This window comes from Halichoeres trimaculatus, unplaced genomic scaffold (assembly GCF_033239565.1).
Source record: "Halichoeres trimaculatus isolate MK-OKI-2021-1 unplaced genomic scaffold, fHalTri1.1 fHalTri1_scaffold_14, whole genome shotgun sequence".
NCBI lineage: Eukaryota > Metazoa > Chordata > Actinopteri > Labriformes > Labridae > Halichoeres > Halichoeres trimaculatus.
The window spans coordinates 14363878-14377975 of record NW_027437192.1 but is presented as its reverse complement, the minus strand read 5'-3'; the positions used below and the strand labels follow the sequence as shown (position 1 = coordinate 14377975).

General features: G+C 41.7%; 1 protein-coding gene across 5 annotated transcripts in view; it reads right to left on the bottom strand.

Annotated features, from left to right (window-relative positions):
• The window catches only part of ripor2 (RHO family interacting cell polarization regulator 2), an 85712-nt gene that overhangs the window by 9165 nt on the left and 62449 nt on the right, over positions 1–14098 (bottom strand). For all 5 annotated transcript variants that reach the window (XM_074687325.1, XM_074687327.1, XM_074687324.1 and 2 more), the window contains exons 7-12: positions 3974–4123; positions 3519–3582; positions 2774–2817; positions 2422–2547; positions 2069–2217; positions 1525–1654 (exon numbers count right to left, since the gene is read on the bottom strand). In XM_074687325.1, coding sequence (XP_074543426.1) covers positions 1525–1654; positions 2069–2217; positions 2422–2547; positions 2774–2817; positions 3519–3582; positions 3974–4123 — 663 coding nt within the window. The remainder of the gene's footprint in view (positions 1–1524; positions 1655–2068; positions 2218–2421; positions 2548–2773; positions 2818–3518; positions 3583–3973; positions 4124–14098) is intronic.

Here is a 14098-nt window from a genome sequence, read left to right as displayed (position 1 = left end):
TCCTCCTCGATCGTCACTCCCGGGCCTCTATATGTGTCAGTGTCGGAGTCTGCTTCAACCCCCTCCTCTGCCTGTATGCTGATGTTTTAGTTGTATCAGAAGGATTCTGAGCAGAGAGTAAGCATGGTTACATCAGCCATTGACGGCAAACCTAGTGCGTGTTGATTATAGCGAGTGGAGGAAGCTATCCAGAGCAGCTACGATTGTCGACGTAGCATGAAGCAAAAACAATAAATCACAACCAAAGTGAAATGAAACGCCAAAGGGATTAAGCTTTTTACTAAAAATGTGGGTGTATTCACATAGTCACAGTCGGAGGCTGTGGGTGTGTACTGCTGCTGGCACTGAGCCAAAGAGGAGGAGCCTAGTTTCAATGTTGTGTTTCCAAACAAGTAATGAAAATTCCTGCAGACCCTACCTTTACAGCATTTAGGCAAACTCTTCAAACATGTGCAGACACTTTATGTAGTCCCCTGCCTTCAGGTAACTTCAGCATCATTGTAATGTTTGGTTTTGTCTGATCAAAATCTATTTGGAAAGTTTATAGATGGGTGGATACTTGATGAATTCACTGTATATTTTAGACTGGAGCATCTGTGAAGTTATAAAATTAGAGAGAAAGATCACACAAGTAGAACCAGAGACCGCACACATGCTTTAAGATCTGATCAAATTCCACTCTTCTCTCTTATTTCTCAAGACTGGTCCAGTTCAGCTGGGACGGAATCACAACATGACGTTAAAACTGAAAATGAAGAAATCTGAAACAGCTTAGAACACGTCATGCAACTAAACATGCACTCATCCACACATAGCCCTCTGCAGCCAACAGACAGGGACTGACAGACCCTGAATGTGTCCAAACCAACACAAGTCCATCATCGTTATGTCACTGAAGGAGGAGGCACACAGAAGTCAGGTAAGGAGGGTCAAGGGGGGGCCACAACACACTCACATAAACCTCCAGACTGGATTTGGGCCTTGGCCGCAGCGAGGCCAGGTCACCAAACGAGCGACTGCGCCTCAGCTTCTCTAGCAGGGTGTCTCGGAGCATGTGCAGGAAGGAGAGGCGCTGGCGCTCCACGGGGTATGGCCGCCACTTCTTTACACAACGCAATGCAGGCAAGTAAAGCCGAGGTGTTGAGTATTTGAGTGAGTGAAGGCAGGTGAGTGAAAGACAGGAGGGATGGATAAACGGGCAAAGTGGGACAGAGTGTGGGTAAAGGGGGGTTTAATGCGGAGATGCAAAGAAGAGTGAGGATAGCAGGGAAATGGGTGAGGGTTAGTTTAGGGGTTGCTCTAACTAATATTACCATGATGCATCAGCAGAAAAATCAGGGCAACAGGGAGCAGGTTAGTGACTACAGGGGTCTAAATGACAAAAAGTCTTCTCTTTCACGTCAATTCACCAAATAATAATCCTAAAAACACACGTCCTGCTGGTTCTAGTCTAGGTAAGGATCTACACTAACTAACTCTACCACCACATGAATGAAGCCAAAGGGTTTTGTCAGTTTGACTCACAAAGAAGGAGGTGTCCTGGAAGGTGGGGGTCTCTGGCGTGCCCTGGCTGTAGACTGACACTCGTCTCTGGAGCGCTGTGGCTTTGCTCACGTTGCCTGATGACAGAGTCAGATCCTCGACATCGAAGGGGCTGGAAAAGAGAATTAATATGGCACACTTATACACTTTGGATAGATCACGTTTGTCAATCTACAAAAAATGTCCTCTGAGGGCAGAGACTCATTGGCTGAGGTTAACTTCCAAAACTTGTAATTACCATGTTTGTCCAACAGGGGGCAGAAAGAAACCAGGAATCAAACATGTACACACAGTATATACAGTATAAGTTACTGTTAGTGGAATAGGATAACTTAAAGTGGAGCAGAGTGGTTGATATTTACATACTTTTTTATAACACTGAATTAAAATAACTAACTCTCTCATAGAGTTCCTTTAGCCTGCCTGTTCTTTGGTCTTTATCGCATCATGCATACTGCATATATCAACATGCTAATAACTCATGATAAAAAATAACAATTACTACAAGCTGTGATGGTCTACTTACTACCACGTAACCTCCAGGTTGAGTTTGATGGTTCCCAGATCATTGACGTCCACAGCCACCACCTGAGGCATGGCGGTGAACAGCTCCTTGGTCTCACAGATCACACTGCCTACCAGCATGTGAGTCGCCAGACCCTTCAGCTCCGTCACCTGGTTGTAGAACAAAAATAAGATTATTTACCACTCCTGAAAAGGAGGGTGAAAAGTGTGTGTGTGTTTTTTCTACACAGTGGTTCTTATTGAATTAACCTGATTGTTTAGTTTATAAGTTATGCCTATTTTTTTGCACAGTGAATATTTCCCAAAGGACAACAAATTATGCCCAACGTTAGTTTATCTGGCTTCCTGTAGCACCTTGATGTTGATGAGATCGGTGATGAGAGGCATGAAGACCATCTCCTCTCCATCCCAACTCTGCCTGGAGTTCACTTCAATCCTTCCCTTCAACTTCCATCTCTGGCGACCGTATCGCATGAATATCTAACAGAGAAGACAGAAAGACATTTAAATACATTTTTTTTAAAAAGTTTAAAGGAAAAGCAGAAAAAACACACTTTGTCTGTGCTTGATGGCTACATTTCTCAATAAAGAGGGTGAGATGATCTAAAACTCTGACCTGAACTTACCTGAACTTGAACTAAATCTTTAAAAAAAATAAGGAAAGATTTAACTGACCTGTTTTTGCAGATAATCAATGATAACTTACCTCATACTGGTCTCCAGGACAGAGCCTAGCAAAGCCTGCCAAACCTGTCAGGAAGGGAAATTGATTTTACAACACATTTGGACAGGAAACCAGGAAATAAGAGTCAGGCCAAGCAACGTCAAGGTTTTTTTTCCCGGTGACTCAGACCTAGTCTACATGTAGGCAGGTATTTTTGAGAACAGAGGTCTTCCTCCTCCATTTTCCAAAAGAAATAAAAGAAATATCAAATCATGTCCTTACAAGCACACTCAAATACTCATACAGGGACGGTTGTTAGCATTGTGTGTACATGTGTAAGCTGCCAGAGCTGCAAGTTAAAAACTAGTCTGTTATAATTTTTTTCCTCTGTTACTGTGTTAACATGTCAAAGAACAGCCAGTTTATCTTTTGAATATGCACACGTCAACACAGTAGGCTACTGAACAGACGAAGGCCGATACCATTATTTTGCATATATAACAACTGTGGTCATGTGGGAGTTGTGGTTATGACATCAGTGTCATCTAAAACTTTAGTTTTTGACATCCACAAACACATATGAAATTTGGTTTTAAAAATTCTCCACTTTTGAGCATTTTTGGGTAAATATTAACACTCATGTTGACAAAATACCGAAACACACAGAGAAAGCTACGTTTTGCAAAATACCTGCCCCATGTTGAAGTATTGTTTTTACAACATTTTTTTTGTCAGATATGTCAGTGAATGGGAACATTCGCGGTTTTGGCGGCTTTTCTTTCCTCACCTTTCATTTTGATGTGAAACTCTCCGAGCAGGTTCTCCAGCTCGCTCTCAAATGTGCTCATGTTCTGCGAACAAACAGAGATTACATGAACGGCCCTCGATCGTACAAGACAAGAACAAAAATAGTAATCAAGTTATCCTGACAAAGCCTGTCAACACTGAAGTCCAAAGCAGGAGAGATGGCTGGTCTAAGCTCTGGGAACAGGTGATGACAGGTGTGTGAGCTGCTGGGATTACAGGTTATTCTGTGAGTGTGTGACTACAGAGGTCTTACACAACAGTGCAAGCACTAATCTATATGTGTGTGGGCCATTGTTTGATGAAGAATGGAAGATGTCAAGATGTGGTATCGAAGCAGTGAATATGTGTTTTTGTTGACTTTGAATGAGCAAAATCTCCACACAGGGATTTTTAAACTCTTGCATACAGCTCATATTCTGACTACATCCTCCGTACCTCTGTGTATTCTTTATAGCGGCGGTTGACCTCTGCGATGCTCTCCTTGGTGCCTTTCGTGGAGGGAGAGGATGAGAAAGCCTGCTTCATCCTGATAGCTCCTTCCCTCAGACGACTCTGGATGCAGAAAGCCTCGTACAACTCATCCACCTGGAAACAAACATGAAATGTTTCAACAGGATAAAGTGACTTATTCAAGCATGCCAAACACAGCTGGAGGCTCAAGCAGTAGTCCATAACTTTTACAAACAAATCTTTAACAAGAGTGATAATAATTTGTTTGAAATACGTGAAAAAGTGCTCTGCTGCAGATGAGAACAGATGCAGCTGCTGTGTATCAGTTAAAGTGGAGCTTCCAGTAGCAGACACTAATGCTGTTCCAGTAAGCGACCCCAGTGGGACACTCCCAAAGCGAGAGGAACAACAGACGGCGTTTAGGGCTCATTTAGGAATGTCTGCCTGGCTTCAGTATGGTACAGCAGACCAATTTAACCCAAAACCCACAGGGAGAGGGAACCGCTCCATCAGTTTCCTGCTGCCAAACTGAGAGCTGGATGTTGGAGCTTTAACAGCGGTAAAATCATCAGATAAAAGGGTGATAACATCAGATCATTATTAGGCCTACTGAGCCCTGTGATAGGAAATTAAAAGTGATGCAGTGTGTCTTGTTTGAAGTTTATGAGTCTATCACTTACTTTTTCTAGATAATTTCGATCATGATTTTTCTTTTCTTTACATCCTTTAAGATGATCTTGATTTAACTCTATCAAGATGTGAAAATCCTGAAACTTTTCCTAACAGCCCAAAAGCAGCATATCTAAAGATAAGGTCTGCAGGAGTTTTCAATACCTGTTAGTAAACACAAATTCAAACTGGGCTCCTCCTCCTTGGATCAGTGCCAGCGGCAGCGCACACCCACACCCTCTGACCATGTGAACACACTCACTAGCGCAGCAATAACCTGTAGCATCGCGTTCCTACCTGAGAGAGACTCGAGAGCCATGCATCTGACTTAGCATGTTAGCACAAGCTAATCTCTGGGTTATTTGACACATACCAGCTCAGTAGAAAGTAGACTCACGTAGTTTTTTGTATTGAGCTTCGTCCTACATGCTATCATCAACATGCAAAGTCACTTGCCTATACACTGCGTCCTGAAACAAACAAAACATCAACATACAGGCAGAGGAGAGGGTTCGAGTCATACACAGACACTGACAAACATGTATGGAGGCCCAGAAGTGACAATTGAGCAGGATTATTTCCTTAAAAGTTGGTATTTTAATTCTTAGGAAAATCCTATGGACTTCACCTTTAAAAAATATGCAAATTAAAGTCCATCATAGTTTATGTTTACATTTATTAAAATTGTGGCGTCTTCCTAAAAAAGTAACATCTCAGCAACTTTCCAAAGCGAATGCCCGAGCTCAGGTAACAAAATAATCAAATAAATAGATCTAAGTTAGTTTTAAACACAGAACTAGATCAAAACTCAAAGTTAGGAGTTCATTAATACTCCCTAAACAGCAGAGGAGAAAATTTACTTTGCTAAGTCACTCAGAGAAATAAGAACCTGCCAACGTCCACATCTTAGTTTTCATGTCCGTCAACACCCTGGCTGCCTGAATTCAAGTGTGATCGAAGTGGCAGCCAGGCAAAAAAGAAAAAAAAAATCACAAAACACCTCTGGTGAGCCTCATCAAAGGGAAATATTGCTGCCTGCCTGATGAGAGAGCTGAAATATTGATGCCTTGCGCTCTTTATGGCTCTCATTAGGGAGAAGAGGGAGAAAATGGGCCATTCTGGCGCCAGCCGTCCTGACAGCTTTTCAGGGTGTTTTTGTATCTTAATATCTGAAGCATGCACCGCCAACATGTTTGTGGAGTAGACGCTATGACTACATGAGTGTGGACAGCATGTTAGTGTGGCGTGGTGGGCACAAGAGGAGATCAGGATGATAAAAAAGTGAAAGTGGTCTACATTCAGATGTTTCTGTCTAAAAGGATGAGGAATCAAGTTTGATGATTTTAAAATGACCTCTCCTGGCAAGAACACACACGAAAACACTGGCTCCACCTCAAATAAACCAGCTTCTCTCTCTACACCCCACACCCCTACCGAGTGGGACCCTGCCCCGCCTGTCTGTCTGTCTGTCTGCTGTCTGTGGTATGTGGTGTATGCGCTGGAGCTGCGGCAGCTGAGCTGGGCTGACTGTTGTTCTCAACACCCTCCCAACCACAACTGTGATTCTCAGCTCTGTGATTGGCGTGGATCTGTTTCACTGCCAAACATTGACAACTCTGTAACACATCTGTTGACAGCGATTCAAGTGAAAACATGAATACTGAATCCATTTGTGTCTCCTGATTCAGCCAAGATGAATTCAAAGGAAACACTAATCCAAAGAAACAAACTTTAACGTTAATTTGTTCCAGAAATAAAGCACTCTGCTCAAATGAGAGACTGAACAAGTACAGTGGCTTCTCATTCAGGGGAAATTATGCAGCTCTAAACTGGATGTTCAAAAAGTGATGCTGATGAATGGACGTCATTCTTTTCATGCAGTCAGTACTCATTTCATTATCAGCTAATTGAGCCAATTTTTTGTCCCCAATTAAGATCGCCTCTCTCTGCCTTAAAGGAAATGCCCCATTGAAGGTCAGCCAAGCTCCACTCTGGAGGACGGCCGGCAGCATATTGCTCGGCCTCGGGCACATTTCACCCCAGAAAACAAAACAAGAAATGAAAATAACAGGAACAAAACCCAAACAAAGAAGACACAACCCAAATACAGAAAAATGGATATAATGTGCAATAAAAACACAGCTGCAATCAGTGCTGAGGAGAGGAGGAAAAAACACATTATGTGGTGATGGTCTGACCATGCCACATGGGATACGAAGCCTAACACAAACACACAAATACACAAACACACAAAAATATGCCTTCATGTTTTTTTAAGTCATTTTCTTTTGTGATCCTGGGTTTTTTTTTAATCATCATAAAATCACTAACACCGAACAGCTACAACTTAAGTAATCACATTTTGCCATGATCAGGCAAATGCAAAAGGAAAAAGTCTGGATTCAGCTCAAGTGTTTTAGTTTTCTATGGAAAGAAGCTTTTTTATACAATTTTTTCGCATAATTTAAAGATAAAATGAATATAAGCATCAAAGAAACAGCCATCTGGTAAGGGTGGGTATCAATAAGAACCTTAAGATTTTGATTCTTTAGGTTGCAGATCGATTTCAATTTGATTTAATTTAAATACTTTGATGTTGACTTAGTAAGAGGTAGAAATGCATTAATAATTTTTTTAAGTTATTTTCTGGGGCTTTTCATGCCTTTGAGAAACCAGACAGACAGACAGACAGAGTGGGAAAAGGGGGCGAATGGGGAATGACATGCGCAAAACAGGCCACAGGCTGGATTCGAACCTGGGCCACCCGCTTGAGGGCGTACACCATGGGACACAACCTTAACTGCTAGACCATCTGCGCCCCCTTTGAGGATTTTTAAATATTTATTTTCATGCCCATGTTAACACGTGGTACGTCAACTAGACCAAACGTCAGACTTTTAGAGGGATTATTTGTTCATCAACAACGGTGGATGCACACGCAACTTGGGTGCAGAAGCACTGCGGAGTATAATGTTTTGTCAACCGATGTGGAGGATCTGACCACCAAAAAACATGTTTTTTGACTTATGTCATCACTTTGACGGACGGTAAAACGCTCCCAGGTTTTGTGAAATAGCAGTGAGTGGACAGAAAAGATCAGCAAGTGGACAGATATTAGGTGGACAGACTTCTTTAGCAGAGAAACCAGCGTGTACCCAGAGAGGAAACACAACTCTCACTTAATGCTCATGACTGCATTATCTGTGGACACTTATCAGACTGTGACAGACCAGGATGTAAACATCATTTTATAATATTCCCTTATTTTACTTTGGTCATAAAATCTGTTTCTGTTAATCATAATTAGGTTCACTCATTATTTACTGTCCATATTGAGTCCATGTTTGAACCTCAGCCCCAAACCAACTTTTTCATTAAATAAGCAAAGTTAAATCTGTATACACAGCTGCCGTCAGCTGAAAGTCACCAGTTGGCATGGTCGCTATTAACGCCAAAACACCGGTTGCGCTGTAACAGTTGAAACTTGACAGAAGTTGCCTCTATGCGTAGTATTGTTTTTGACAGCTGTCCACAGAACAAAGGTACATTTTGATGCTTCTAACAGGTTGAATTTAATGTTTAAAGAGCGCTCACTCATCTGAACGAATGGAGCTAAACGCTGCTTCTGCGGTCGAGATGCGTAGACTGATGATCCCTCTATAAATTGGAGGAGCTGACTTTACGCTGCTGTTGTTTACTTCAGTTGCTATTTTGTTTGTGTTTGGTCTAGTGCAGCTTTCTGTACAACTTAAATAACAAGCACAGTTTCCCCCACTGGCTATAAGGTGAATTGATTCAAAGGATTTGACGATTTGATACTGAAATGGGTGGGAAAATATTGTGATGCATCGATGAATCAATACTTTTACCCACCCTTAACGTCTGGTCACTTTTTATTATTGTTTTTGACAAAAGTAGAAACTTTTTGAGTCAATTTGAATAGTACAAACTGTGTCAGAGTGCTCAATGAAGAAGCCATTTAATCACAAAACTAAAATCTGATTTCATATTGCGTAAAAATAACCCATCAGGAGCCTCATTATGAACTCCCAGCAGATGTTTGGAAATACTGAATTCAAATGTATTCGTAATTGAGTCATCTCACAGACACCGAGTCTCTGCATTAATTTCAGCTCAGTGGATGACAAAACCTCCATGGCTCAGACAGCCTGTAGGGAAAATCTTCATTTGAGAATCAATTACGCCTTGTGTGGTGATAACATTGTGTTTACATTTATTTAGGCTGATTATCCATCTCGGCTTGTTTTTTATTCTGGATTTGTAAGTCCCTTCAAAAGCTTAATCCTCACAAAAATAAAAAATAATAACATATCTGGGGCTTTGATGGGGCTGTTAAAGGGAAAAACAGTCATTCTTATTATATATGATGGAGTTTTAGAGGATTGTGTGTCTGTCGTCTGGATATCTGACTTTAAACTCTGGATTTTCACTATGAGTGGAGACTCTTAAAGATGTGGCAGAAATCCTCTTAAAATATGGCCATTATCCTGGATACAGTATAATTACACACATACCACTCCTCACCACACACACACACCTACACACATACACACACACACACTGGCTTTTCCACAAACACACGTACACACACACTTTCTGCCAGGGGGCGAGTGATTATAAGCAGATTAAAACAGGCGGGCCACATCAAACAGCATCAAACACACACGACCCTCTCTGGGGAAGTGTGTGTGTGTGTGTGTGTGTGCGTGCGTGTGTGTGTGTGTTGTTCACATGTGTTGGTGGCACATTTGCCATTCAAGGGAGGAAGAGAAAGCAAAAATAGCCTATATTAAAATAATGACATGCTAAGCAGTCACACTCATCCTGGATTGAATTTGGCACGCATTTAACACACTGCTCCTATCTCTCCTGGGAGGAAGAGGAGGGCCTGCCAGCCGCTCCCCTCACCTTCAATCTCTGTCACTCATCTCTTTAATGATGCCTTGCTGAAACACACACACACACACACACACACACACACACACACACACACACACACACACACACACACACACACACACTGAGCACAGATCCTAACCCGTATAGGACATCTTAGGGGTTGTACTGTGCCACCTGCTTCCTCCATGTGCGCCAATTAACAGCCAGCAGCATGAACCCGAACAAAAGAGCAGGCTGATGTAAGTCACAAACACACACGCACACACACACACACACACAAACAAACACACACATGCATACTGAGAAGTTGCTGATGGATGATTGTTAAGTCATCCCTCACGGCAGCTGTCCTGCACAAAGAAACTCTCCTGTGCCTGAGCACACACTGACACCAGCTGGAAATATCACAAAGATTTCTTTATTGTCCTGCTTTAAGAAAAGGTGGGTGGATATACTGGGTTTTTTTTCCTGGTTACATTTTTATTCATGCACATGCACGTATGTATAACAAACTTGCCCAGTCATTTTCATATCAGGCACTTCCACTGTCCTGCACAAGTTCATTGTTGCATGTTTCCCGCTTTATGCTCCACCAAGTCAGGAGGCTGAGTAGCTGAATCACGCTGTCACATGGGGCAAGTTAAAATGTGAAGGTTAAGTTGGTTCTACCTTCTTTTGCTGCAATGAATAAAGGCCTCAGTTACAGCCTTAAATACAGTATTATAATAGGCATCAATACCAGTGAATGGACCAATCTGGTCCTATTATCCTGAGGGCTGGGGCCATATGCTTTTCTTCCCATCAGATTATTTCATGATTTTTGGGTTGCCAATCTGATTCAAATTAAGATTCTTTAGACATTCTGGTTTTTATTTTGCTTTTTTAACTTCAGACCTAGCATAAGAAAAAAAAACGCTAATGATGATGTCTACAGCCTTTATCAGGAGCCGTATTTTCCCCCAAATTGCACATCACATTTGAGTCTGTATTTAAGATTCATTCAGGGTATCTGACATCTCAACTTTTCCAACCCAGCTTATAAACTAAGACTTAAATGAAGGAATTAAATTTGACCAAAAAAAAACATGATTCAAAATCCTTGAACCAAAAATCAGATACTACGATACGTTTTCTTTCCCGCCCCTAATTATATCGTGGCGTAAACAAATAACCCTCCAGTGCTGCAGAAAAGCGCTATCAGTACTCAGGTACAGGGATCTTTGCATTGTACCTCTTTTTCATTGGACTACTTTACTTAAATGTTTAAATATTTTTTGAACAAAAGTATTTTTTACTCATTTAAACACTGTTTTAGATGTAATTTTTAGTGTTTGTTCATTTTGTTGTACAGAGAGAGCACAGTTTTGTATACGTTTGAGATGCTTGGTGATTCTGATTCTGATTCATCTCTTTGGGACTAACACTGTAATGTCTTTCCATCAGCCCCGTCTGAATCCAGAGAATGAATTTATTCATACTCAGATACACAGAAAGAGTTAATTTAACACTGATTTGAGCCTGACATCCTATAAGAAATAAGCAAATAAATCTATCCAGGACAAAACATCAGTTCACAAAGCGCCTGTTTTAGTCAAGGGTGGGGCAGCTCTTTATATAACGTGTGTGTGTGTGTGTGTGTGTGTGTGTGAGTGTGGGTGTCCTGTTTAATTCCCTGACCTCAGTGCTGTTGTGGTTGGCTGATTCTCTTAGCCGGACACTAAATAACTGATCTCACTCTGCAGCTATCTGCTGATGCTGGGGTTTGGATGATTGACCTATGTGTGTGCATCTGTGTGTGTGTATGTGTGTGTGTGTGTGTGATAAGCCAATAACTGATACTGAGTTGGCCAGGGGTATCAAGCAGCTGGTAAACTTTACCCAGGTGTTAGTCCAAGATGCTTTCCCTCTCTCTTCTGTAGCTCTTTTCATGTCGCCAGTTAAAGGCGAGATATTCACGCCTCTGTAACATCTTCACCTTCGATACGCATGTCTCAAAGGTGTGATATGGAGGCTTTGTCATCCCAACACTGTTGTAACAGGAGCAGGACGGGATGAATGTGAGCTAGCAGAGCAGCAAGGGTTCAACAGTGCTGTGTCTGCCTGTCTGAGTGTGTGTATATGTGAAAACCCTTTGTTAATGCCATAAACCAATGAGAAACCACTGGTTAATGTTTTCACAGGGGAGCTTTGTTGAAGACCAGCTGCAGACTGACAATTAAAAAGGGATTTTTTCAGGTCCTTGTGCGGGAATCAAATTCACTTGAATATATTTAGATATACTTTAAAGAACAGTGAACATCAACACTTCTGCAGAAGGAAGTTTCAGGTTGACACTGAAAACAAAAAGTTGCATGTAACATTCCCAAAGCATCATTGCATAAAACGAAAGAGAAAAAGGGAACCTACAAGACTGTTGCACAGTCAAAAATTAGTTACTAATTGTCCTTTAAAGATGATGTGAGGAGGATCTGTTGGACTGTCTTGCCACCTTCTGGCCCAGAGTCTCACGCACATTGTTGTGAAGATGTGACTTTTAACCAGCTGTGTGCTGGTTCTGGAAAAAATGTTCTTTGTTCAAGACAACTTTTTACCTGACAAAATATGTCAAGGTAAAGCATTTATCAGTACAGTTACGTACTGTAGGACTGTTGTTTGAAACGTTTAGGAGTTGCCTACACGTAGTGCTACTGACAGCCCAATGCTCTGAGACATGTCAGTAATGCGTAATGTGGGTTAGAGCGCTATCACAAACAGTTTAGCCCTTTTAGCCTTTAGCTTAGGCTGTATCACTCTCCCGTTAGCTTTCTTCTGCTATTCTGTTCTTTTTCTTTCTACTATCTATACAAAATTAATCACAGAAATCGTTTTTTTCAGCAGAGAAAAACAGATCTCTCTTCTCACTTCTAAACTTCGTCAGCCAGCTTGGTGTTGTCATAGAGCCCCTCACAACCCCTTTAAGCAGAGAAGTGAAAAGGGGGGAATTAATTCAGGCCTCAGACTTAAAGCTATACAATGCTTAGGCTCCTACCTGCAGGGGGTTATTTACTTAACAGAATTAAATGTGAGTATAAGGATATATTTAGACAGAAAGAGCACACTTAGTTCTACATTTAGCTTACTTTTTAGCTACACTTTGACTTTTCAGGCTTTTTACCTGCCTGACAAGATAAGAATCAGTCACTCTTTCAAATATTTACAAGAGCATTCAAGTCTATTTTTATACAAAGCCTGAAAGACCAGAAGCACTTGGTGTTGGATGTTGAGTAAAAAGGCTTTGAGTGAGCGTTTGTTTCAGCTGCATCCTGTTCTACATCACAAGACAGAACAAGCACTGGATCTGCTCGTGTTTTTTCTGTCTTTGTAACCAAGTCAAATTAGAGTACGCAGGCAGAAAATATTTGAGTTGCTAAGACAACCTCGCCTATTTTCAGCTGAATCTCATCAAACGCTTATTTCTTTTTACTTCCCTCCATCTCCTTCGCTCATTTTTTCATCTTTAAGGCCCCTGCCAGTCGCTCCAAATGAGTCCTCAATAACTGCCCTGACCCAGATTCACTGCTTCCTCCAACCTTACAGACACATCCACAGACTGTCGCTGGCACCCCAGTCGTATTGTTCAGTACACGTGTTTGTATTTTTACGACTGAAGGTGAGTTTTTATTTCCTGTCAGGATGTATGTGAACACAAAGGGTTAACAGCCCCCAGTACATCCCTCCTCGGAGCACCATTATAAGACTTCAAAGGCTTCGTGTTGGGGTAACCATGGCTACCTTTATAGCTGCACTGTTGTCTGAGTGTGTGTATTCTGATTGCCTGCTGTCACGTTTGATTTGACACACAGCACGAGGGACCAGAGCTACAAAAGGGGATGAGGAAGAGTAGTCACTCAGCTGTGTGGCCTTGCAGGGGATTAATGTCCCCAACCGGCAGCAAAGGAGGACAGAGGAAAAAAAGGTTTTCCTCCCCTGGCATCAGAACAGCTGGAAACGGCTGACAAGTCAACGCGTGAACCAGAAACAAGCAACAAAAATCCTCCCTGAAGCCAAGTTGGCAAAGTTAGAGGGCTTAGGAGAAAAGAAAGTGTAGCAGGAAGTCAGAGAGTTATGCCAACTCTGAAATACAAATTATTGGGGCTCATTGATTTTACAATGATAACATTTCTGCTTTTTTTATTAATCAGTCCATCACTCTAGTGGTTTCACAGACGGTTAACCCTGTAGCCCTCTCGTGAAATAAGCAAACTCTGCTGTAATAGCTCACATTAAAGTGAATATTTCCAATGATGGTGATGTAAAACAAGGAGCAAAAGACACAACACCTGTCTGAGCAGCTAACACTGGGCTCTGCTATTCAGTTTATGTCCTAGCTTCTGGTGATGTGTCTTGCTGAAAAGATGCGGCTCTCTGAGCCAGTGCTTTGTAGTGAATCAGAAGAGCCGACTCCCACTGACTAAAAGCCGGCTCCCCCAAATTTCCCTTTCATTGCTGAGCTCTCACTCAGTCTTTTAGATGAACTTATAG